This window comes from Aaosphaeria arxii, assembly GCF_010015735.1.
Source record: "Aaosphaeria arxii CBS 175.79 unplaced genomic scaffold BU24scaffold_16, whole genome shotgun sequence".
Lineage (NCBI taxonomy): Eukaryota > Fungi > Ascomycota > Dothideomycetes > Pleosporales > Aaosphaeria > Aaosphaeria arxii.
This window is the reverse complement of record NW_022983489.1, coordinates 381,270-404,930: the sequence shown is the minus strand read 5'-3', so window position 1 is coordinate 404,930 and position 23,661 is coordinate 381,270. Positions and strand designations below refer to the sequence as shown.

The following is a 23,661-nucleotide window of genomic DNA, read 5'->3' as shown; positions in this document are numbered from 1 at the left end:
AAAGATGTTGAAAGTCAATTGGGAGCATAGAAGCGGCTAGCCACGAGCATCGAGATGATTGACACCAACGCCACACGCAAATATGGATCGTATCCTCTCTATGACCGAACACAAAGGGCGATACATGTTGTGATAGCAGGCGCTGGTCCTTCCGGAATCGCTCTTGCTATCGAACTGAAAAAGATCGCAAATGTAACATTCCAAATATATGAGAAGAATCAAGATGTCGGAGGTACTTGGTTCGAAAATAGGTATCCTGGAGCAGCATGTGACGTAGCGTCTCACGCATATCAGTATACTTTCGAATGCAAAAAAGACTGGACCAGACAGTATGTCACCTGATGTCCATCGGAACTCAGAAGCTAAAGGAATTTCCATCCAGCTTTGCGCCTGCCGAAGAGATCGGCGATTACTTCATTTCAGTGGCCAGAAAATATGGCCTGTACGAGCATATTCGCTTTGACTCTCAGATTACTGGGGCGGTATGGAATGAGGATGAAGCTATCTGGTCAATTGAGGTCTTGCAGAAAACCCCAGTCGAACCAACCCAGGTCCAAGCTGACGTTTTTGTCAATGCCGGCGGGATACTGAATGATTGGAAATGGCCAGATATCATGGGCTTGTCCAAGTTTGCAGGAAAATTGCTACATACAGCATCGTGGGTATGATTTCAAGTTTTCGTTTGTTCATTTGGACGCAGAAATAGCTGAAATGATGTTTAGGACCACAGCTTCGACTGGGCGGACAAAAACATAGCAGTGATCGGATCAGGAGCGACAAGTATACAGGTTGTACCACAGATGCAACCGAAGGCTAGGAAATTGGAAGTCTTTGTCAGGTCACCTACCTACATCATCCCACGCGTTGGGTTTGGTGTCGAATCATCTACATTCAACGCACCTTGTAAGAACATACTGAACAGTATTATTTTGTCACTTACTAATTGACTATCTGTAGACCTCCAAGATGAAGTTTCGAGATTCCAAAATGATCCCAAGTACTACAAAGTATTCAGAAAAAAGGTCGAGCAGCAGATGAACGAAAATTTCATGGGAAGTGTGAAAAACTCTCAAGCACAGAGAGATGGACGCAAGGTAAATTGTAAGTGACGATGCAAAAGAGTGCCACTGACCCTCATTAGTGGGCCGAAGGTTTGATGAGAGACTCTCTGCAATCAAAAGAGTTACAAGATAAGCTGATCCCTGAGTACGCGAATCTTCAAAAATTTCGTTTCCTACGCTGATTGGTCTCACTAGTTGGGAGCTGGGATGTCGGAGACTCACTCCTGGCCAGCCATACCTACATGCAGTCCAGCAACCAAATGTGCATGTCGAGCGCACTCCAATCACTCGAGTCACTCCGGAAGGCATTGAAACTACTGACGGGGTGCTGCATAATTTCGATGCGATCGTGTGCGCGACCGGTTTCAGCGCGTCGTTTTCTGCTCGCTTTGACATCGTTGGGTCCGGCAATCAAAATCTAAGACAATTGTGGACGAAAGGCGCACCAGAAGCATACTTGGGCCTCGCTATATCTGGTTTCCCAAATTACTTCGGTTAGTTCCAGCATGACCGTTTCATGTTCCCCACGACTAAACGAGAATGTAGTTATGCTTGGCCCCAATTGTCCCATCGCAAACGGGTCCCTGGTTCCCTGCATTGAGTACGGGTATGTGTCAGTAATCAATTCAACCTGAGCCTCGCCATTAATCTGGTAGCAGTGCAAAATACATTGCTCAAGTCTTGAAGAAAATGCAGACCGACCAGATCAGGAAATTGGATGTCAAGAAGAAAATGCAGGATGCATTCAACGACTATACGCAAAATGTGCACCAAGACCTGGTATGGTCTGGCTCATGCCATAGCTGGTGTAAGCTTGGAGTCCCAGAATGAATATGCGACACTAATGTTATAAAAGACAAAGACAGTCAGAGTGGTAGAGTGACTGCAGTATGGCCTGGGTCATCCATTCACTACATGGAAATGATTGACACGCCTCGATGGGAAGACTTCGATATCGACTATGTCAATGTAAGCAAGTTTCTCATAGTTTTCGCACATCTAATGATCTCAGGAAAACCCATTCGCCTTCATGGGTAACGGTGTCTCTAAAAGAGAGGCTTTGGGGAAAGACTTGACATTTTGTAAGCCAATCACTTGTCACTATGGGTGAGACTAAACGCTGACCTCCCTATTCAGACTTAGACTCTATGCCAGAAGACTAACTGCTCGGTGGAGCAAGCCCGTAGTGCGGTCAATCGCTTGCAGAAACGATAGTCTTGGATAGAAGATGAAGGACTGAGACATCCTGTCTAATGAAATAAATCATAGCATAACTATAAACGAAGAAAAGAATTCATTGCAAATATGGCTTCATGGGTCCTGTTTGCGGACGACGGCTTTGCTACATGAGATCAGTGCATAGACAGTGTACCGCTTTGATTAACAACCGGATAAAACTATACCAATTAGATGGCTCGATTGTGCAGGACCTGTACAAGAGGGTTACGCAACGCATTGGAACCTGGCTGTTAAACTCCAAGAGTTTCAATCATTCGAGGTCATACCTCTCTTCAATTCATCCTATATTCCTATACCGACTATTGAGATATGATGATCATAGATAGATCTGAATCACCAGAAATTTCCTTCTTGCCTTCAGGTGAGGTAGAAAGAGGAATATAAGTCGCATTTCCAATATATGTATTTCAGTGATCATGAGAGTATATTCAAGGTGTAGATACGGTCGAATTTCCAAAGAACGAGACGCAGAACCATACCATGCTATATCCACAGGCGAACCAGATTTGGCACGTGCCAAAACGGTATAATGAGAACTTGAATAATTCAGCCTAGGTAGGAGTTTGGTGTCTATCAGACCAGGATCATCGCGAGGACCAACTGATGCGTCTGTTTTACATCAGTACAGGTAACTTTAGCACACAGACAAAAGATCTACTCACGTTGCTGATATGAAAAGTATGACCAAGGTACTGAAGACAAAGGTAGCTAGAATACCAAGATCGCGCCATCTGTGAGCCCAAAGCAAGTCAAACTGGGCAGCGAAATCCTCCACTCGGGAAAAAGGGCAGTAAGAGCAAGCAAAAGTGGCGTTGGGGTTGGATAAATACCCTTTGCTCTCCTTAAGCCAATAGGATGCATACTCCCAGCATGTTTGACCGCTAGGTGGTTCAAAGATGCTCAACTCGCTCTGGGCACAACGGACTGGACGGTCGTGTAGCTCGGTCTCGATCATGCCCCCAACCAGATAGGTCAAAGGATTGAGATGATAGAGCCACTTCCAGAATGGTGGTATGTTTGGAGGAGGAATCGTCACTCCACAGAAAAGTGAGAAGACGATGAGTAAGAAGGGTGTCATCAATGAAGCGGTGTATGAAGATGGTGTGAGTGCTGCAATGGCCTGGCCAAGCACAACAGAGAATTGTTCCGTAAGGTAAATGATGAGAAACTGATACCCGGCGGCCGATGGATTGCGACTGAAATTCACCGGAAAGTACAGTACGACGAAAAACTGTGGGCTAGGATTAGCTTGAAGTAACTTAGGATTAAATGGACCTTACTAATGAGGCACATATGATGCTAATAGGGATCTCTGACAGTACCATGGAGGTAACGAATACCGCCTTGGAGTACATGCGAGCAGAATCCTCTTTAAAAAACAAAACTCTCGCAGCTTCGAAACGCGGCTCCACCTGTGCAAGAATCAAGGCAGGTAAGACGGTGATCTGAAAGATGACGAAGATTCGATACTGAATATCTGCATATGAGTCTCCGATATTGAGATAGGCGAGTCCTGTCAGCAGTGCAATCATAATATGATTGAAGAGTCTCGTCCCATTGTAGCCTGGCTGCCGGAAGGAAGATAAAAAAGTTCTCCGAGTAACGATACGTAGCTGAAATAGAAATGAAATCTGATATCTTGAACTACTAGGTTGTTTGACTGGATCCTGAAACAGAATGTTAGTGCTCTTGTCAACGAACAGTCGGCAAGAAAAACATACTTGGCTTTCTATGTTCATATTACTGAGTCCAGTATGCGGGTGGTTCTGTTTAACCGTCGAATAGCCCTTCCAGAGCTTCTGCCACTCTTCAGGAGTTTGCGCCCGTTCCCCATCGCTGGTGAGCGTCTGCATCATGAATTCTGCGATATTGGCGTCGCTCGGAGGGGGAAAACCAGCCCACGCAAAATAATCTGCTGCATCAGGAGCAGGCCCTCTAAAGACTGTACGGCCATGATGCAAGAGCAGTAAATCATCAAATTGCTGGTAAAGTGCCGAACTTGGTTGATGAATCGTGCAAATTATTGCTTGACCAGTATCCGCCAGCGTCCGCAGGAAGTGTAAAATGTTCATAGCGGACTGTGAATCAAGTCCACTCGTAGGTTCATCCAGAAACAACAGATCAGGCTTCGCGACCAGCTCTATTCCAATGGAGAGCCGCTTTCGCATTTCTACCGATAGCCCGCTCGGTGCAAGTCCAATCAGGAAATCAGCAACGTCTTGCAGCCCCAAGAGTTCCATGATATTCTCTATATGTGAGGATTCTCCATCCTCAGACGTATGTGAAGAACTTCGAAGCATAGCCGAGAACGTGAGTGCTTCCCGAACAGTTTGATATGGGTCAAGGATATCAAGTTGCTCACAATAGCCGATCTTTGCTTGCATCTGTGATTCGATCGGAATGCCACTGATCTTGATTTGGCCTTGAATGACGCCTTTATTTTTCCTTTGCGCTAAAACATCGAGTAGGGTGGACTTTCCTGCTCCGGATGGTCCCATAAGTGCCAGTAGCTTTCCTGGCCTACAATGACCTGATATGTCATGGAGAATCTGCTTCGAAGTGCCTTTCTTCAGTGCAACAGTGTAGTTGATTCTCTCCCATGTTATCGACTCCTCTGACTTTGGCTTTGCGACAGCGTGGACCGCACCGACAGCGCTCTCTCGATCCTCTGTTTTGACCTTCCTTTTCCCTTTGGACATTCTGTCGTGACCTTTCGATGTTTCAAAAGAGATAAATTCGTTGATGATAAAATTGGCCAGCAAAGACCCGAGAACGAATATGATCAGAATGCAGACGCTGATCCACAGGTCTCCTCGGCGGAAGCCAAATGTCAGCTTTAGGTATGCCATCCCAGGAATCTCGGCTGTCCCGGGAATAGATCCCGCAAGAGTGCAAGCTTTGTTTTCTAACAACGTATAGCCTGGGCCATTTGGTATTATTTGAGAGCCCTGGCAGACCATGGTCATAACCTTGAACTCATTAATCATCATTCCACTGAACGCATAGCGTATTGGGTTGAGCCAGTAGAACCAGCTTAGCCAAGGACGTTGATCTTTATATGGTACCATGTAGCCAGAAGACAAAATCATGAGCATGATGATGATACCAGCCAGGCGTAGCGCAATGTCAAGGCTACGGGATAGCGAGCCCAATGTTCGGAAAAAGACCGTCATGCAAGTTTGGCCAAGGACAATGAAAAGATAGAATGTGAAGAAAGCCTCAACCGATCGCTCAAGGCCAGCCATGAAGTAAACTACGACGGTAAAAAGCAAGTTCTACCCTGTTAGCAGGAGTGAGGTATATCAACATCCATAACGTACCTCAGCTGCTGCCATCGGAACATCAACCAGCAATTGCCCAAGTGGAAGCGCACTAGCTCTGTAGAACTGCAGAGATCTCTGCTTGTACAATACAGAACGGCCCAGGATGGTGACAGGAAGCTCTACGAAAGCTGTGAAGGATGTGAAAAGCAAGGAGGTGAAAACCACGCCGCCTCGGGTGAATGCACCACTCGATGTCTGGGGCAATTGCCAATATGTAGAACCGAGCAATAAAGCAACTACCAAGGCGGTGAAGTTCTTGAATGCTACATTGAAGCGCTGCTGGGCCTTCAAAAGCCAATGTCTTTTCGCCAATGCCGTGACCTGGATCCAGAACGATGCCTTCTGAGTAAATCTGGGCTTCCAAACCGATGTGGGCCCATTTCGTGTAAATCGCTCGAGCTGCTGACGTTCGGTGGATAGATTGATTGGTTGCAGTGCTGCGTTTAGTCTCTCTTGAAGAGAAATGTTATGTTGAGAAGCGAGGAAGGAATGCCTTAATCGAGCCGTGTGTTCGGACTCGGAAACATGCCTGTGTCTAGGATCAATACATGCTGTGAGAAAATCTGCCTTGGACTGGCCAGGTACTCTTTGAAACCCCTGAACCTCGAAGAAAGATGTCGCATCTTGAGCTGACCCGAAATACAGCTGGTGGCCAGCTTCCATCAGTAGCACCTTGTCGAAGCAATCATACAGGATGTCAGATGCTTGGTATAGGGATACAAAAGCTGATGATTCGTACGTCCGCGTCGTGATCCGCAAAGCCCGGATGAATCTTGCGGCAGAGCCAGCATCTAAGCCTAAGGTCGGGTTATCCAAGCATATGACCATGGCGCGAGCTATCAAGGACTCTGCAAGTGAAACCCGCCTTCTCTCGCCTCCGGAGAGCCCGCGCACATTAGCATCTCCAACCAGGGTGTCTTGGGCGTGACCGAGCTTGAAAATATCAAGCAAAGAAGAAATAATTTCCTTCTTCATGTTGTTGCTACTGTGCGGATTGATTAGATCCATTGCGAATCGAAGCGTTTGTTGGACCGTCAGAGATGGAATATGGAGATCTCCCGCAGCACAAAATGATGTCTCTCCTGGAAAAGCTTTTGCGAAAGAAGATCCTGCGAACCCACTGTAGTGCCTCGCCCCTGTGATCTGGAGAGGAGCAAGCTTTTCGTTCGCAATTGTACGTAAGAATGTCGTGCATCCACTCCCAGGCCTTCCTAAGACTAGAACCATCTCGCCAGGAAGGACTATGCCGTCAAAGCCTTTGATTAAGTAGCGCCCTTCCTCGCTGGATGGGGATGAGTTCGCTAATAATTTTGGGGCAATAGTCTCTTTGATTCGTGCTACTATTTGAGTGAAGAACCACGTCGATACTGGGGCATCCACTTGAAGATTACGAAAGTAGACCGCTGAGCTGCTATCAGAATTACATCCATATATTGAGAATGAGACCTACTCACGAATGGTCTTTCCGCTGAAGTTCTTCAACGTTCCCCTCGACTTGTCCGACTCAAGAGTATCCCTTAGTCCCTCCATATCATCCCGCTCAAGGGATTCACACTGAGCGTCTGCCTCAATTTTCTGGAGGTGTGGGAACATTTGCATCTTCTCCGAACTTGCAATGGCACGGTTATCGTTGCTGCAGTTGTATTCAATGCGATCGGTCGACTTTCTCGAGTTGATCGACCTAGATTTGGCTTCGACTAACGGTATACAAGGCGTGAAACTCAAACATAGGAATGTATCCAGTGGACGCACGTTAGAACATTCTGAAATACGACAGGGAAGGTACCATGGCCAAATCGAGATGCAAGGCTATGACTAGCATTACCACTACACATGTGATGATTCTACATTATGAAAGTTGAACAAATGTGCAATTGCATGACCACTGGCTATTGACGAGGCGTAGTGGAGTGCTTGCTTCTGTGTGGCGCACGGCTGGGGAAATAGAAGCTGCGTCAGCGAAACGAGTCAGCGTAGATCGTGCCTGGAAAGGTTTGGGTCCTCGCCAACTTACCATCGGAATTGAGAATTCAACACATCAAAGCAGTTCGGAAATATTAGCATATGGATTATTCATGAGAACATTACCTTCGCAGACGTCGCTCTCCGGTCGTGGAGGATCTGCATTATGCCTTACACTGGACCGCCGTTGGAACTTCCAGGTACAGTCATGCATTTGATGCCAGCGTCTGAATTCCAAATGCTAATATTGTCACATTTACAGTTCCCAAAAAGTCAACAATCTGGGAGTGGTTATTCGAGCCACCATCTTCGTTCTTAAGGTCTGTGCGGAAGGAGAGCTCGGGAGGCTTTTCCGATGCGCAAACTGGGCGAAGAATATCTTTCGATGTGCTCAAACAGTACGCGACAGCACTCTCGACTAGATTGTCGCAAGAATTTACTCTGCTACCTGGGGAAAATGTAGCCGTCATATGCGAAAACTCAATCTGGTATCCCGTTGCTGTGTTTGCGGCACTGCGGTTAGGTGCCACCGTCACGGCGTTGAGTCCCGAATATGGACCTGAAGAGCTAGTTTACGCGTTAAAAATAGCAAGGTCAAAAATCGTGTTTATAGATGGAGTGTCGTTTGAAGCTGCTCATTCTGCGACAAAACAGCTGGGCATACCAACTAGCAGTGTTGTTCGCTTGGACTGGGTGGCAGAGCACAGCAACATAGAATCTTTGGTTGATGAAGGCCTCAAGTTTGCTCCAGTGCCTGCTTTTTCCTTGCCAATTGGTGGAAATAGCGAGACAACCTGCGCCTTTTTGAGTTTCACATCTGGAACGACAGGACTGCCGAAAGCTGTAAGTACTCACTGATGGTGAGATTGGGATAGTCCATTGATGGAAACACTTAGATCATCATCTCCCATAGGAATGTCATCGCCCAAGCTTATCAAGTCCTATCAGTAACACGACCCGGACCGGCGCAGAAGTTGTTAGGAGTTTTACCATTATTCCATAGTGAGTACCTTGTGTTTTTCGAAGACAAACATATGTGGATGAGCAAGACTGATTAGTTGCACTTCTAGTCACGGGTATTGTGCATATTTTGCAACTTCCTGTGCTTTTGGGCCAAGAGGTGATCCTGATGTCGAAGTTCACAATGCAGAGCATGCTTGATGCGGTAGCGAAGTACAGATGTGAGGAACTGTGGTTGGTTCCTCGTGAGTCTTCAACTCTTGGTTCTTGTTGTTTGAGGTTAAGTTCTGACAGTGCATAGCTCTACTCATTCGACTGGTAAACGATGCCACTGTGGGTGGATACGACCTATCCAGCGTTAAACAGTTCAACACAGGCGCTGCCCCTCTCGCACCAGAGATTATCGCAAAACTGGGGGAAGCCTACCCTCAGGTAGCCATTAGACAAGCATGGGGAATGACGGAGAGTTGTAGCTGCCTGACCGTGACACCGCCCGAGCACCAAACGTACGCTAATGCACACACCGTGGGAAAGGTTGTTGCCGGCACGACTTTGAAAGTGATAGACGTGGAGGACGGACAGGAAATGGGCGTGGGAGAAGTAGGCGAGGTAAGCTAACAGACAATTTGGTGGTAATGGAGCGGATATTGACATCGCTAGATACTTGCTAGAGGTCCACAGGTCACGATAGGGTACCTGCAGAGCGGTAAAGGCATTGTAGCTATTGCTGACGATGATGGCTACCTCCACACTGGCGACTTGGGGAGTATAGATGAGCATGGGTTCATCACCATCCACGACCGTATCAAGGAATTGATCAAGGTAATGAAGAAAAGCCTGCTACACATTATGTTGCCAATAAGTACTGATTGATCAACGTACCCATAGGTCAAAGGAATTGGAGTGGCACCCGCCGAGTTGGAAGACGTGTTGCTGAGCCACGAGGCAGTACAAGATGCCGCAGTTGTCGGGATGCCAGACGATTATTCAGGAGAGGTTCCCAAGGGTTTTGTCGTGCTGAAGCCAGGCGCGAAAGCCAGCGCCAGGCAGTTGCAGGATCTAGTAAGGGAGCGAAAAGCAAGAGCGAAATGGCTGACGGGGGGAGTGGAGTTTTTGGATGTAATCCCGAAGAGCGCGTCGGGCAAGATCTTGCGAAGGAAACTTAGAGATAAGGTGCGCCGGGATGTACATGTACGACAGTCCAGATTGTAGATATGAATACATGCATATATTGTAGTCACCTAGCAGATCATGCTCGTAGGTACATATCTCGGTACCCAGGCGCGTTAGGGTACGTTACATTCACGAACGATCAATTCCCAACCTAACTACCCAAGTACCCCATACATATAAAAACCTACCAGTTAGGTAGTTTTCAGCCTAGTCGTACGTGGTGTTAGTACTTGTATGAGCCCAAGAGCATTTCCATGTGTTTACTGAGGTCACGTGCACAATTGCCGCGCGGAGAACGTTGTCCGTTGTGAATTGTAATAGCGACACAATTGATCAACTACGAGTATAATTATTGGAATTGTTATTGGAAACTGATCGGATAGAAACTGGGGACGGAAACTGCGGGGTAATAGATAATCTAGACTCTACCTAGCGTAGCCTATCTACTAGTTACCTGTAAGAGGCAGTGCTGTGGGAGGTAGAAGGTGAGCATTCACATCAACACCGTCAAACTCATACTTTACCATCATCCCCGATTCCCTGTCATCCAACGTACGCACACTGATTTGTTGATTCATCCACTTATCCATTTACTTATCGATTTATTCACTGACGGGATCGTGGCTGGTTATGCCCATTGTCACGACAACATGAGTAGCAGAGTCGCGGGCAAAAGCTCGTGTGCGCCTGACGAGGCTCTGATCAAGCTGAGGCGAGAACGCAAGCGCACAACAGATCGCGCTGCCCAGCGAGAACACCGCCGCCGTCAAAAGCTCTACGTCGAGGAGCTTGAGATGCAGCTGGCTCGCGTGCGAGAGGGAAGCGTCAATGACCAGGTTGCTCAGCTGATGAGGGAAAATGAAAGATTACAAAAAGAGGTATGTCTTGCTTGATGACGCCTGTCTACGAATTTGGTTGACCCTTTCTAGCTCAACAAGTACCGGTCCTTCTTCAATTCGGTGGAGGATCTCGTCATGGATGAATGGCAGCAAGAGAACAGGAAGAAGCATGGCATGACAGCCAGCCGTGTAGTCGACAGCGCAAGCGGCAATGAACACGGCAACGGCAATAGCAATGTTAGTGACGATAACAATTGCATTGGCCATGACAATCAAAGCATTGGGCGCAATTTTCATCGCGCAGCATCTCCATCACAGAACCCGGCTGAACACAACCACGCCACACCGAATCCTTCCGCTCCCCAGGATGCTGCACTCAACGTAGTGCTCAACGGTACCCAACTACCCACCCAACCTCACTCGAACTTTCTCAACTCTGGATCTCAGTCATCCCCTACGATCGAGCGTGTAGAGCCGACACTTGTCAATGGGACCTCTGAGCAAGCTGATGGGCCCAGCTCCTGGACTTATATGTCGCCACAAGGTGCCTTCGATTGGTCTCGTCCCAGCTTCGAAAACGTTTCACTGCAGCATTGTCAGCCTCAGGTGAATACGCAAGCACCTAATGTAATGTGGAATGATAATGCATCGTCTTTCGACGGATCAAAGCAGCCTGACTTGCTCCAAATTGCTCAGGGTGACTTTGTAGCTGATTGTACTCAAGGATCCAGCCCTCAACAGATCGCGTCGCTTCCTCTTCCGTGTCCAAGCTTCTTCTCCCTTGATCTTAATGAGCTCGATCCAGCCTTGATCTTTGCTCCGCCTAACCACGCCGGGCCCCTGATCCATCAGTTGCTACCCCGAATTCTCGAACCACAAAATGCGGAAGATCATCACATCCAGTCTATCGTTGAACGTGCACGAATCCATGATACTCGGCTTACTTCGCCAACATTGGCAGACTTCCTTTGCGATAACCCAGACAATGAACTATCTACAGCTATAAAGCATTATCTGGAACCAGTGAGAAGAACAAGGCGGACCATAGAATTTCTTGCCACTTATTGGGTACTTTATCTCCTGCTAAGAGTAAGCACGCCTAGAATTTGATTCTAATCAAACAACAATAACCCTTGGTGTAGTGGCAAATCAACCGAGATGAAGAGTCGTTTCACAATGTTCCAATTTGGCTTCGACCATCTGTCACGCAGACTAGGGTGTACCATCCGATAGGGACAGACTTGCTCGCATGGTATGCCGACTTCCTACTGTCGCGTTAACTTAGCTGATCATACTGCACAGGCCCTTGCTTCGCGACGAAGTAATCATGAGGAGTCTGAAAGATTCTGAGCAAGCCACGGACATTATGACTGATATTGGACTGAATTTAGAAGTCAATATCCCACTACATAAGTTCTCCCTGAGTCATGATGTCGACTTCCTCCACGCAGCGATATCAGACTTGAACAATTGGAGACTGAATGAGGCATTCTTCGGAAAGTACCCTTCTCTGCGATCACTCTACGATTCATCCTTTGATGTCCCTAATTAATGGTCACACTGAGAGGTTGGGAATCATTGATCATAATGTATATTTATCATTTAAAAGCCCGCTAGAGACAATGCTTCAGCGTACGAATACGAATACTCAATTAGTGAAAAGTGGTCTTGTGATGAAGTCTGGTTCAAGATACCACGCGAGATCGCCGTGATCAACTTCGACCTTGGTGAAGCCATTTCCCATGAACTCAAACCTGTTTCGGCTTCGGTAGGTTATTTCATAGTCCTCGAAGCGCGGAGTTTCCAGAATCTTCCACCAATGTACCAGTGAACCAGGATATTGTGCTGTCAGTCTGCCGTCAGGTCTTGACTGATTGTACCACGATCTGCAGCCCGCACTCCAGACACTGCTCAAGTTAGAAACTTTCTACATTCCTTATTTTCAATGGTATTGGTAGCTGCTTACGTTCGCTTCAGCCATTCATGGACGTGTTCATTGTATTCAGCCACGGCAGTAGGCTTCACGTCAAGCGATTTGATATTTTCAGTCTGAATCTTCCGGATGAGCTTGCAAATGTAATTCTGCGCAGCCTCCAATACAGTCACAAAGGAACCATGTCCAGCGGGACAATTAGGTCCAAGTGAGCCAACTAGAATAACGCGTCAGTGACCGAAGTGCTACAAAAAGAGGTATTGGGACCGCCGTCTTACGCATAAAGTTCGGAAATCCACTCGCACCCATAGCAAGGTATGCACTCGGTTCATCTTTCCACTCATCTGCAAGAGTCTTTCCGTTGATGCCGATGACGGGGAAGTAGGGTTTGAAGCTGACATCAAATCCTGTAGCACAAATAATAACGTCTGCTTCGTATTCTTGTCCTGTTGATGTCTTAAGACCTTTCTCTGTGAAAGAGACTATATCGCCCTCAGCGATTGTGACGTTTGGTTGAAGGAAACATTGTAAGAAACCCTCCGCGGGACCAAGGCGCCTGCATCCCAGGGGAAAATCGGGAATGAATTTCTTCATAAGCGTTGGATCATCCCCTAGAGCCGCTGCCATCTTCTTCTCTATGTTCTACACATGTTCATTAGCTCAATATGGAAAACACCTCGCGTATTCCATACGCACCTCACGTGCCACTTTCTGGTAGAGATGGTCTCGAATATTGGTCGGAAAAGCAGAATTGATCTTTTGCTCGATTGCTTTACGATACTGCAGATGATGAGCAGGATCATCTCGGAATCGTGCCTTATCCTCCTCGGTATCTGGTTGCATTCGGTCAGCTGCATGACTCAGATGCAAGCTATGGGAGAAACTCACAATCAAAATTACCACCCTCCGCATCCGTAACCCCGTCAATGGCCAGGCCAGGAGAAATCCATTGGGGTGTGCGGTAGAAAGTGATAACTTCCTCTGCGATCTTCTGGATTGCTGGTATGATTTGAATCGACGAAGCTCCTGATCCTATAACTGCAACCCGCTTACCCGCAAGCTCGATTGAAGTATCATAGTCTGCGGAGTGCGTCATCTTGCCCTTGAAAGCCTCGCGATTTGGTATGTTTGGCCATTTCCAAGTGTTCAGAACACCAATATTACCAACCAAAAAGTCTACACGATCTTCGAATGTTTCACTCCCCTCATCGGTAGTTTTTGTGATGGTCAAAATCCACTGGCCCGTCGTTTCATCCCATTGCGCCTTGGTCACCTCATGCCTCAAGTGAATGTATTTGCCAATATAATTATGCTTTTCGGCAAAGTCCGCATAGTACTGTTGGATCTCGTGTGCCGGGGAGTAATAGCGAGACCAGTCCGCCTTCGGTGCAAAGGAAAATTGGTACCCAGCTGATGGCACGTCGCAGCGGCAGCCTGGGTAACGATTTGCATGCCACACACCTCCAACAGCGGAATAGCCTGCAGAATATCAGCCTGGCCTTGCCACAGGAAGTGGTCTTGCCACTTACGTTCATACACAACTAAATCAATGTCGTCCCCAAAGTGTTGCTCCTTCTTGTAGCACATCATAATGCCTGACGCACCTGCGCCAATAGAGGCTACGCGGAGCTTTCGGGGCGCCCAGAGTATGTGTTCAGATACCTTGTAAGGATCTTTGCTATCGGTACTGATGGTGGTTCCCCCAACCCGGTTGTCGAAGGTGAAAGAATAATCATCTGTAGCGTGAGGCGCCATTTCTACAGTAACAGAAAGCAGTATGGGCTGGTATCGATGAGCTACCAATGTTTCCTAACTGCAAATTCAAATGTAAGAAAGAAACTATATAACTTGATGGCCGTGGGGTAGGATTTGGTCAAATCTCACGAACTTCTAATTAGCTGAGACGATTCCCCAGACGGACCCCGGCACATGGAGGGCATGAATGGAAAGCGTTGGCAATCTGTCGTCAGGAAACTACTGGGGCAGCTCCACACTGACTCGCGGAATTGCTTTGTCGCTCGACCGAGTCAGCTAGCTTTCACGTTAGCGCGAGTAGTTCCCCATACCGGCCCAGAGCTTCTCCACACTGTCCGCAAAGATTCCCCAGGCAAGCTGAGGTTGACAGACTGCAGGGGCTGACTTCCCCGGATTTTGTGGCTCCTGCAGTTGCTTATAGCGTACTTTTGATGATAACAAGCGTTTGGGATTATATTGACCTTGCATGGCTCGATATCTCCAAATATTTCACCACCGCAATTCTTTTGACACCATTCTTAAATTACACCATGGGAGATGACAAGAACAGTTCAAGCAAGATGGAAGTGGAGAGGATCGAGGTTATGGCAACAGACACCACGACATCTGACCGTCCTGCGCTCGCCGCTGAGCATACGCAGTTCGAAAAGTCTCTAAGTATTCTAGAGACTTTGCGGTTGTTCTGGAGGAGCAGCTTATGGATTGCATATGGCCAGGCCGTGGTATTTGGCTACGGTATTGACGGGATCATCGCAAGTTACCTCCTTGCCGTCCCTCAATTCCGGTTTGTGTCTCACAATCATTATCCTACACAGGCTGCTGACACTGTGATAAAGCCAGGACTACGGTCACGCTTTTGGCGAAGGTGCTAGCGTAACCTACATCATTCCAGCAACATGGCAAAGCCTTTATGGCGGTGTGGCACAGCTGGCCGCCGTAATTGGTGCCTATTGCACTGGGTGGCTCGCCGACAAGATTGGACGCAAATACACGAACCTGATATCTTGTTCTATCAGTGTTGTAGGAGTCGGCATTCAATACGCGTCTATCTCACGACATTCCCTCGGCATCCTGACCGCTGGGAAAGCTATAAATGGCATTTCCATCGGGATGTGGCTAGTCATCGGACCTTTGTACGCATCTGAGGTTGCACCTCTGAAGCTTCGCGGTTGGCTGACCGCCATCACCAACATTACCCAGTTCAGCGGCGTGCTCTTATTCACTGGCATAATGTACCAACTTGGACCGGTTGCGTCGAAGATCGCCTACGAAATACCGATTGCTTGCCAGTGGATCATTCCATCACTCGTAATCCTGACCATCATCTTCTGGCCTGAGTCTCCTGTATGGCTCGTCCGTAAAGGAAAGACAGAGCAGGCTATGCGCTCTCTACGGACTCTGCATGGTGCAGGTGGAAAGATCAAGCTCGATAGGATGCTTGCCCAAATCGAAGAGACCGTGGCAGCCGAAGCAGAGAACAATCAGGAACCCTCTTACAAAGAGTGTTTCGCAAAGAAAGACCGCCATCGGACCTTGATCAGCATGTTTGTTTACGGCTGCCAATATCTTTCTGGTCTCGTTTTCGTGCTGGGCTACCAATCCTACTTCTACCAACTCATGGGGTTCAGTCCCAAGAAGTCATTTTTGCTTGGAATGCTCAATAATATCAGCATGTTCATCGCTAATATCATCTCTTGGTGGCTGCTCAGTATCATCGGCAGACGCCCACCGATCGTTTGGGGCCAGCTCATGTGCGCGATCACTCTTTTCATCATTGGAGGCACGTCGTTGATCGGTACTTTCAAGGGCTATGTAGCCACCATTGCCTTCATGTTTCTCTGGGTAAGTAAATGAAAAGAAGCTATTGGGGTAAAGGTTCGTGCTCGCTGACTCCTGTACAGGGCTTCATCTACCAGATCACTCTCGGAACTGTTGCTTGGACAGTCGTTGGGGAAATATCTTCGTATCGCCTCCGTTCGCGTACTCAAGGCCTTGCCAACATTGTTCTCAATGTAGTGCAGTGGGTAGTAGGATTTTTGTTTCCATATATGTTTAATCCTGATGCCGGCAACCTCGGGGGCAAAGTCGGCTTCATCTTCGGAGCAACCACCTTTATAGGCTTCATTGGCTGCTGGCTTTGGCTGCCAGAAACGATGAACCGAACCGCTGCAGAGCTTGACGAGTTGTTCGAGCGGGGCGTCAATGTTCGCAACTTTGACAAGGCAGAGACCAATGTCGAGAAGACAGCTTGAAGAAGGATACGTGATGGTCTTGGTTCGATAACCTCATTTGTTTACTTACATGTGTACGTAGTTTTGCACCGTGAGTAGGAATGATAACAAGTGTCTACGATCTTTTGTTATTTCGTGCTTCATTCACTGTACAAGTTTTGTTGTTTCTCAAACACGACTAACTTGATATGCCGACGAAAAAGATGTGCATCACGCTAGCTACTATCGTATTGTTATTTCTATTTTTTGAGGTTAAATTATCAGCCTCAGATGTACAGTACACACTATTTGATAGGTGCATTGTGAACATGAGGCTTCATTCAGGTATTGAAGAAAATGCTGTCTATAATCCGAAGTATCATGGCAGATTGTGAATACCACAAAGAATCTATCAAGATTCTCAAACAGCTGCGTAGTCCCACGACTTATGCATTGAGCTCTTTTGCGATCCAATCAACCTGCATCAGCAATCCAGATAGCCCTTCGAGATGCTCCTTTGAGTCGTCACTTGTGGCAACAGCAAGCTGCCTCGCACCGCATTTGAAGCCATAGTCGACCGCCGCCCAAGCATGCCCTTTACTCGGTGTCACCAAAAGCTCCATAGCGTCTTCGCGATCCTGCTGCCAAATCAGATGCTGGATTGGAAAGAAAGACAGGCTACTTGCCACAGATACTTTTCTCGCAAAGTCCATAATGTCAGATAGGAATAGTTCCATTCCCCCAGCCAAAATCATGGAATGTTTTGGCATTATCGTTCCCCAGTGTTTCTCGCGCTCAATGGGATTGCTGTAACAGTCAAGCACATTGCGGGGTCCCATATAGTGCCTGGCCCATTCATCGAGGACGGTCTTGTCTAAACAATCGAAAGACTTGTACTGGTAGACTGAAGGACCATCAGTGCGCAAATTCACCCATGGACTGAGTAAACACATCGCTGTGATTCTCCCACCGCCAGGCTTCTCGATAGGAGTCTCTAGCAGCGGATTAGGCAAGGCTAAGTGCTGGAGCAGCCCGAGACACAAGTTCCCGCCCGCCGAATCCCCCATGAGTACGATGTCCTTCCCCTGAGCGGCTCCATATCTGTAGGCGCAAATGACCTGGCGAAGTGCGGTGGGGTAGACTGCACCCGGAGAAAGGTCATAATCAACACTGATAATATCACACACTATTCCCCTCTGCTCCAACTCTAGAAACATCTGCAAAAGGTACTTCGCTGAACCTAGCGAGGAGCCCGACACGAAGCCGCCACCGTGGACATAGAAAATTAAATAGGTGGAGGTCGGAACCTGGATAACTGATGTAGCCCGGAATCCAAGTCCTACAATCTAAGTGAAAGTCAACGTGAGAAGACTTTTGTCGAAGGAAGAGCAGTGCTGAAATTCCTGCTAGTTAATGCCCAGCTACATACCTCTTTCGAAGCCGCCCCCAGCTCTTGGAACTTCAAGCACGTCTCCATATGTTCACTGATACTTGGGCCACCACCGGTGATACTATGGAATTGTTCTGGAGACAGCGCAGAGCTCAGCCTAATCTATGATTACTATCCGAAGGTGTGAATGACGACGGCGAAGGACGAACATACCATTTGATTGTTGCATTCGCGAGCAAGTGCGAGAGAGCTGGCTGCTCCATACTCAGACAGGCGCGGAACCATGATAGAACACGTGCCCTAGGCCAAACATAAACTGCACCTGAGTTAGCCTAATAGTGATTCCAAAGGACTGCGGCCGATAGTATTGGGGACGCGGAACCAGTATCGGTTGTCGGGGGCTCTTACACGGAAGAGCAATCTGGCAGAGGGTTAACCTCAGTTTAGCAAAGCGTTCAGCACAAATTTCAAACATTATGGCTTTCTGTCCAGCCTTCTGAAGGCAAGAGGCTAGAGGGTGGTATTAGACCAGTGACCATGTTGGTCAAGGTCCAATCCGATCTATCTGTGCTGACATGGCTGGGCGAGTCAACGGTGCCTTGTTACTTTGGTTGCACGATTTGCGACTTTACTGATGATAATCAGAATCTCACGGCTCATTGAACTGGTATTACAATCCCAGTTGTTCTTGCAGTTGAAGAATGGGATCAAGCTATGCCGTAGACTGTTGGACATTGCAAGTTGAGAAAGGCACAAGTTTTTGGTGCGTCAAGTATGCTTTTTCTTGAGCGCTTTTTTTTTATCACAAGTCTAGGCTAACTATGATTATTCTAATGGAATCTCTCCTACATCTTCTCCTGTCGCATGTTTGATCGCGTATGAAACTTGATCGAGGCACCCTGAGGGTACATAGGCGTCTTTGACATTTCCCATGACCTTATCAAAATTTGCCAAATAACCTTCTGGCGCAGTCTCATTCGAGTGCCCTGGAAACGTCGCCAATGTGGTCCTAGCCGCTCGTCCTCCCCCAACGCTGAATAGCTCCCCAGAAACAGGGCACTCTTCGCTTGCTAGGGCAGCAACGAAGGCGGCCACCTTCGATGTCTCGAAATATGTCCGCGTGATCCTCTTGATAATGGGTGACAGATCAGACATGCGGGATGCAGCAGAAGGAAGCACACCGTTTATCTTGATCCCATGCTTCTCGCTGAAACGACCAAGGTCTTTGGTAGTGGCGAAGACTGCACCTTTCGATGATGCGTACCCCGTGTCACCACCTCCACCATAGCCGTAGATAGAGTCTGAAGAAGTGTTTATTATGCGTCCATAGTTTTGCTTCTCCATGATTGGATATACAGTAGAAATTGTCAGGATGGTTCCCAAGGCCGCAATCTCCCAGGTCCTTCGGAAAGAATCGATATTGACATTGTCGTGCGCACTGAATTGGCCAGCCGTGCCTGCGTTGTTGACCAATATGTGCACAGTTCCGTAGGCTTTTATTGCGCCGTCGACCATGGCCTGAACCTCTTCCTTTGACGAAACATCGTGGCCATCGGATACTGCTTTGCCCCCAGCCGCTACAATCTCGTCGACAACGCCTTGAGCTCTTGAGATTGTTCCTTTCTTGCCGTCAAGGGAACCACCATAGTCATTCACGATGACTTTGGCGCCGTAAGAGGCGAGGATAAGAGCATACTCTCGACCCAGACCGCCACCAGCTCCAGTAACAATCGCGACTTTGTCCTGCAAAGATGTGAGGCGAGATGAAGTCATAGCGATGTGGAATCAAGTAGAAAAACTGGGCAAGTGATTCGAGATGAGTTTGGATAATTTTGCATAAAGCATGCGGTCTACGCGATGATGATTAGGTTTGCGCTGTTATACCTTACGAACACATTGAACTGCGAAGCTCTCCTCCTCCAGGGTCTTGTTCTGAGTAGGTGCCTGAATTGGAGGTGCACGTACCGCTTCGTCAGTAGATCGAGTCAGTACAAGTAGTTGATCATTTTGACTATGCACTAGCCTTGGCGACGAATGGTGCATCATTACTACATTTGTAAAACATTGAGTAGGCTCGCCTTGCCTCGGAATCAGGATCCGAGCAAAAAATCACGGCGTTTCGTAGTTACCTAGAATCAATTAAACAGGACTGGTGGCAGTCGCATACCCACGCCATACAGTATGTTATCTCGCATCGGAGGAATGGTCGACATCAAATACTTCAAGCTTGCCACGGCAACGCATCTATCAGGTCTGTACAGTCCTGAAACTACAGGGTCTTCTCAGATATCTCCATGATGAATCTGACATGGAAACCTGAAGGTCTCAAGGCCTTTTCAATATATTCTAGTGCTGAGAGATGGGCACATACATTATGATATATTCTTTGAATTAACCTGTAAGCTAGAAACCGCATAATATGCTGAGAGCTTCATAGTGTACTGCGTTGTGAGTGCAGTAAAGTCTGAAAAGCTTTTGAAGCGATGTGAAATGATGCATTCACGATAGATGCTAGGCGCGGGACAGTGGAAAACAGCACTTTTCTCATTCAGTACGAGATTTCTCTTTTATTTTGCTATTATCCACGGGGTATTACAATCATCCACGGGGTACCCCGCCAAAGCGGTTAAGAATTTATCCCCAGGCTCTGTGTCGATCTAAACACCATAGAAAGGGTTTAGACCGCTAAAAGTACCGGTTTACTGTGTCAATCCCGATCCACAGGAATTGCGTATAAGAAGCTTGGTGGAAGTCAATAAATCATTGAAACACGTACTGTAAATGTGCAGTACCTCATTCTTCACTTTAATTTACGGATTTCTAGAAAACTGGCAGATTGAGAGCTACGAGAGTGTGCCGGTTTCTCTACCTCAAAGTGCATAATTACACAATGGTTTCGAAGTCCCTCATAAGTTATTGTGCAGTCATTGGAACAGTTGCAGCCGCTACTGCGTCCCAGCGCTCAACAATTCTCTTGCGTCGCTCCTTAGCAGAGGTTTCGTACAAGAACTGGCCATCATATGCAGAGCTACCACTCGACCCCTCTTATCCTACGAAAGCTGCCTGGGGCGTTTGGGTCAGTCTTTCAATACGAATTTCCGATTCGATGAGCGCTGACGGTTGCAGGGCGACAATGACACTGGAGGAGCCTTAAATCATATCACCAAAGAAACGATCAAAGGCGCTGCAAAAGAGATTAAGTCAGGACAAGCTTTCAATTTGAACCTGGAGCTTTCATTCATTCCATCGCCAATCAATCCATCAAGAAAACCACTTGTCCATTTATTTCAGCCCGGAGATACTTACACGGATGATGTCGTCACACTAAACACTCAAATGAGCACTCAATACGATAGTTTGAGACATTTTGCCTACAACGAAGGTACTGACAGAAGCACCTGGAGATGGTATAATGACCACATCAAGAACTATGAGGAAGAGGTCATTGGTTTCAACCATACCGATGTTCTAGGTATTCAGCAAGCAGCAGAGAAAGGCATCGCTGCTCGTGGAGTCCTTCTAGACTACAAAGGATGGATGGACAGCAAGAACGAAACTTTCAACGCGATCGCAGTAGGTTGATCTTCTGAAGGGTTTAGTGAGGATTGAGACTGATTGAAATAGACTCACCCAGTCTCTGTATCCGACCTGAAACAAGTAGCCGAGTGGCAAGGCCTTAGTGGGAACTGGTCCAAGCCTGGCGACGTGCTTCTCATCCGATTCGGTTGGATTGAAGCTTTCAGCAAGCTAAACAACACAGAGAAACAAGCTTATGTTCTCGAATCAGCAGGATCTGCGGGCCTAAAGCCCACAGATGAAGCTGCTGAATGGCTCTGGGATCAGAAGTTTTCTCTTGTTGGAGCCGATAACCCAGCATTCGAGCTAGATCCATTTAACGGAACGATACAAAGCACTACGAGGAGCTTTCACGAAATTCTGATTTCAGGTAAGTGAGGCTGGACTTAATATTAGAAACGCCTATTGATTCAACTAGGCTGGGGAACGAGCATCATGGAGTTCGTGGATACGGAAGAACTCTCCAAGGCACTCCGAGCTGCCAACAGATCTACTTTCTTTTTGACTGTTCAAACACTGAACGTCAGAGGCGGGATAGCATCTCCCCCAAACGCACAAGCTATCATTTAAACTCAATGCTAATCAGATTTTAATGCAAACTTGCAACATAGTTCTTCTAGCTAGGCAATAGCTCCACACATACTAGATCTATATGATCCGAATCATAACCAAATGTGTTTGAGTCACCAAGTTGAGAGCTGCAGTTGTACATTGTAATCGTGATCATTCTAAAATGCTTCGAAGAAGGCATTGTGCATACATTGTAATTCTCTGCAAAAGAAATTAATCTTACAAAAGAAAGTGTCAACTCACTGTCAAAGGCCTTAATGCATTATTTGACTAGATTCAGGAACATCAGCAAGCAGCCTCGCATCTCGGTGTTCGGGGGGCGCACTTGCCTCCTATACTATGAGAGACACCAGTAATAGGATGCTCCTATGCTTTCATCCAATGTAGGTTCACGCAGGTGCAGAAAGATGCGAGCAATAGAGGAGATCGAACGGTGAAAGGTATTGGCAAAGGGTCCATAATTTGAAGTGCATGTTTGAGTTTGAGATATGTGAGACTAGCATTGAGAAACAACTTAGAACGCTAAATTATACAACACATATAGCAGACTATGACTTCAATAGCACAATCGCAACTTATGATAGTGACGCATCCAAACCATGGCGCCGAGATAACATACTATCAAAGAGCCATGTCAACCCCAACTTCTCAGCCCACCATAACGCTGTGACCCCGGTACCAGACCAGACTTCCTTTGGCGGACTCGACTTCGCCACTCTTTCAACAACATATCGAGCGTATTCTTCTGTAGACTGCGGCACATCTCCAGACGTTCGCTCCCATTGAGCAGCAATCTTGTCCGCGATTGGCTTATATAGCGAATCATCAGCGATCGTCATACGTTGTGAGTACATAGGCGTCGCAATCTCGCCGGTCATCACGTATACGACATGACATCCGAAGGGCTGCAGCTCAATTCGCAACGTTTTGGCGTACATCTCCACAGCCGCTTTAGTTGCATTATAGGTCGCATTGGTAGGTATCTGTACGCGGCCAGCGCCACTGCCGGTGATAGCGATCGTTCCTTTCGCTGCAACGATGAGTTTCGAAAAGGCGCGTGTGAGGGCCATGACGGCAATGACGTTCGATTGGAACATCCAGACGTCGCTACTGCGAATGTATGGCTGCTCTTCGCCTGCGGTCGTGGCCTTCTTTTCGTCCGGATCGTAGTCGATTGCCATGTCGATGGATCGCACGCCAGCATTGTGGTACAGGCAATCCAGCTTGCCTCCTTGCTCAACGGAGATCTGTTCCCGGGCGGCAAAAACACTCTTCGCATTCAAGACATCAAGCGCGAGAAGTTTGATGTTGGGGTTTCCTTTTAAATTGGCCATTTTCGCGGTGTTCCGAGCCGTTGCATAGACTGTCCATCCTCGTTCGGCGAATTCGAGGGCAAGTGCATTGCCAATCGTGGTCTCCGAACAACCGGTTATCAGTACTGACTTCCCCATAGCTTGTATTGCAGCCTCAATTGGTAGATGGTGAATAGGACTTGAAGGCGGGTTCAGATCAGGTTGTGGTCGTAATTTTCCATTGGTGTCTCGTTACTTGGGAGCAAGTGCCTTTATCTAGTTAACATTGCCGTTCACCTTACTCTGTACACATGAACAGAATGTCAAAACTTTCTCAAACATGTACAAGGGACATGAGGAAGCAAGATGAGCGGACGG

The 23,661-nt window shown here is 47.4% G+C and overlaps 10 protein-coding genes across 10 annotated transcripts; 5 read left to right on the top strand and 5 right to left on the bottom strand.

Annotated features, from left to right (window-relative positions):
- Nucleotides 1-54: 54 nt before the first annotated feature.
- BU24DRAFT_445366 (FAD/NAD(P)-binding domain-containing protein) lies at nt 55-2,224 on the top strand (the record flags this gene model as incomplete). Its single annotated transcript, XM_033530688.1, has 11 exons — nt 55-329; nt 383-662; nt 723-903; nt 958-1,094; nt 1,142-1,206; nt 1,257-1,555; nt 1,608-1,668; nt 1,721-1,869; nt 1,918-2,030; nt 2,074-2,143; nt 2,199-2,224. 11 exons carry the CDS (start codon nt 55-57, stop codon nt 2,222-2,224), a joined length of 1,656 nt encoding a protein of 551 aa, XP_033377207.1.
- Nucleotides 2,225-2,958: 734 nt separating this feature from the next.
- On the bottom strand, nt 2,959-6,870 carry BU24DRAFT_474918 (uncharacterized protein; the record flags this gene model as incomplete). Its single annotated transcript, XM_033532874.1, has 4 exons — nt 5,621-6,870; nt 4,022-5,575; nt 3,581-3,967; nt 2,959-3,531 (listed from the first exon to the last, which is right to left on the bottom strand). The coding sequence occupies exons 1-4, from the start codon at nt 6,848-6,850 to the stop codon at nt 2,959-2,961; spliced, it is 3,744 nt and encodes a 1,247-aa protein (XP_033377206.1). The 5' UTR covers nt 6,851-6,870.
- A 976-nt stretch (nt 6,871-7,846) lies between these two features.
- On the top strand, nt 7,847-9,757 carry BU24DRAFT_474913 (CoA ligase-like protein; the record flags this gene model as incomplete). Its single annotated transcript, XM_033532873.1, has 6 exons — nt 7,847-8,428; nt 8,482-8,587; nt 8,656-8,790; nt 8,847-9,154; nt 9,206-9,367; nt 9,434-9,757. Coding segments are annotated over 6 exons (1,617 nt in total), but the record flags the coding sequence as incomplete, so codon positions are not given.
- A 473-nt stretch (nt 9,758-10,230) lies between these two features.
- On the top strand, nt 10,231-12,188 carry BU24DRAFT_456092 (uncharacterized protein). Its single transcript, XM_033531417.1, has 4 exons — nt 10,231-10,596; nt 10,648-11,646; nt 11,700-11,809; nt 11,860-12,188. The coding sequence occupies exons 1-4, from the start codon at nt 10,369-10,371 to the stop codon at nt 12,107-12,109; spliced, it is 1,587 nt and encodes a 528-aa protein (XP_033377204.1). The 5' UTR covers nt 10,231-10,368; the 3' UTR covers nt 12,110-12,188.
- A 331-nt stretch (nt 12,189-12,519) lies between these two features.
- On the bottom strand, nt 12,520-14,292 carry BU24DRAFT_474905 (FAD/NAD(P)-binding domain-containing protein; the record flags this gene model as incomplete). The annotated part of the gene is made up of 5 exons (XM_033532872.1): nt 14,020-14,292; nt 13,379-13,969; nt 13,187-13,323; nt 12,769-13,132; nt 12,520-12,707 (listed from the first exon to the last, which is right to left on the bottom strand). The coding sequence occupies exons 1-5, from the start codon at nt 14,243-14,245 to the stop codon at nt 12,520-12,522; spliced, it is 1,506 nt and encodes a 501-aa protein (XP_033377203.1). The 5' UTR covers nt 14,246-14,292.
- A 537-nt stretch (nt 14,293-14,829) lies between these two features.
- On the top strand, nt 14,830-16,497 carry BU24DRAFT_474897 (general substrate transporter; the record flags this gene model as incomplete). Its single annotated transcript, XM_033532871.1, has 3 exons — nt 14,830-15,033; nt 15,086-16,087; nt 16,147-16,497. The coding sequence occupies 3 exons, from the start codon at nt 14,830-14,832 to the stop codon at nt 16,495-16,497; spliced, it is 1,557 nt and encodes a 518-aa protein (XP_033377202.1).
- Nucleotides 16,498-16,901: 404 nt separating this feature from the next.
- On the bottom strand, nt 16,902-18,130 carry BU24DRAFT_415593 (alpha/beta-hydrolase; the record flags this gene model as incomplete). The annotated part of the gene is made up of 3 exons (XM_033526306.1): nt 16,902-17,801; nt 17,885-18,007; nt 18,059-18,130. The coding sequence occupies 3 exons, from the start codon at nt 18,128-18,130 to the stop codon at nt 16,902-16,904; spliced, it is 1,095 nt and encodes a 364-aa protein (XP_033377201.1).
- A 483-nt stretch (nt 18,131-18,613) lies between these two features.
- BU24DRAFT_445365 (NAD(P)-binding protein) lies at nt 18,614-19,618 on the bottom strand (the record flags this gene model as incomplete). Its single annotated transcript, XM_033530687.1, has 2 exons — nt 18,614-18,628; nt 18,695-19,618. 2 exons carry the CDS (start codon nt 19,616-19,618, stop codon nt 18,614-18,616), a joined length of 939 nt encoding a protein of 312 aa, XP_033377200.1.
- A 1,117-nt stretch (nt 19,619-20,735) lies between these two features.
- Nucleotides 20,736-21,991, top strand: BU24DRAFT_359788 (uncharacterized protein; the record flags this gene model as incomplete). Its single annotated transcript, XM_033524065.1, has 4 exons — nt 20,736-20,921; nt 20,972-21,418; nt 21,470-21,791; nt 21,840-21,991. 4 exons carry the CDS (start codon nt 20,736-20,738, stop codon nt 21,989-21,991), a joined length of 1,107 nt encoding a protein of 368 aa, XP_033377199.1.
- Nucleotides 21,992-22,566: 575 nt separating this feature from the next.
- Nucleotides 22,567-23,451, bottom strand: BU24DRAFT_474889 (NAD(P)-binding protein; the record flags this gene model as incomplete). Its single annotated transcript, XM_033532870.1, has 2 exons — nt 23,188-23,451; nt 22,567-23,139 (listed from the first exon to the last, which is right to left on the bottom strand). The coding sequence occupies exons 1-2, from the start codon at nt 23,440-23,442 to the stop codon at nt 22,567-22,569; spliced, it is 828 nt and encodes a 275-aa protein (XP_033377198.1). The 5' UTR covers nt 23,443-23,451.
- Between the last annotated feature and the right edge of the window lie 210 nt (nt 23,452-23,661).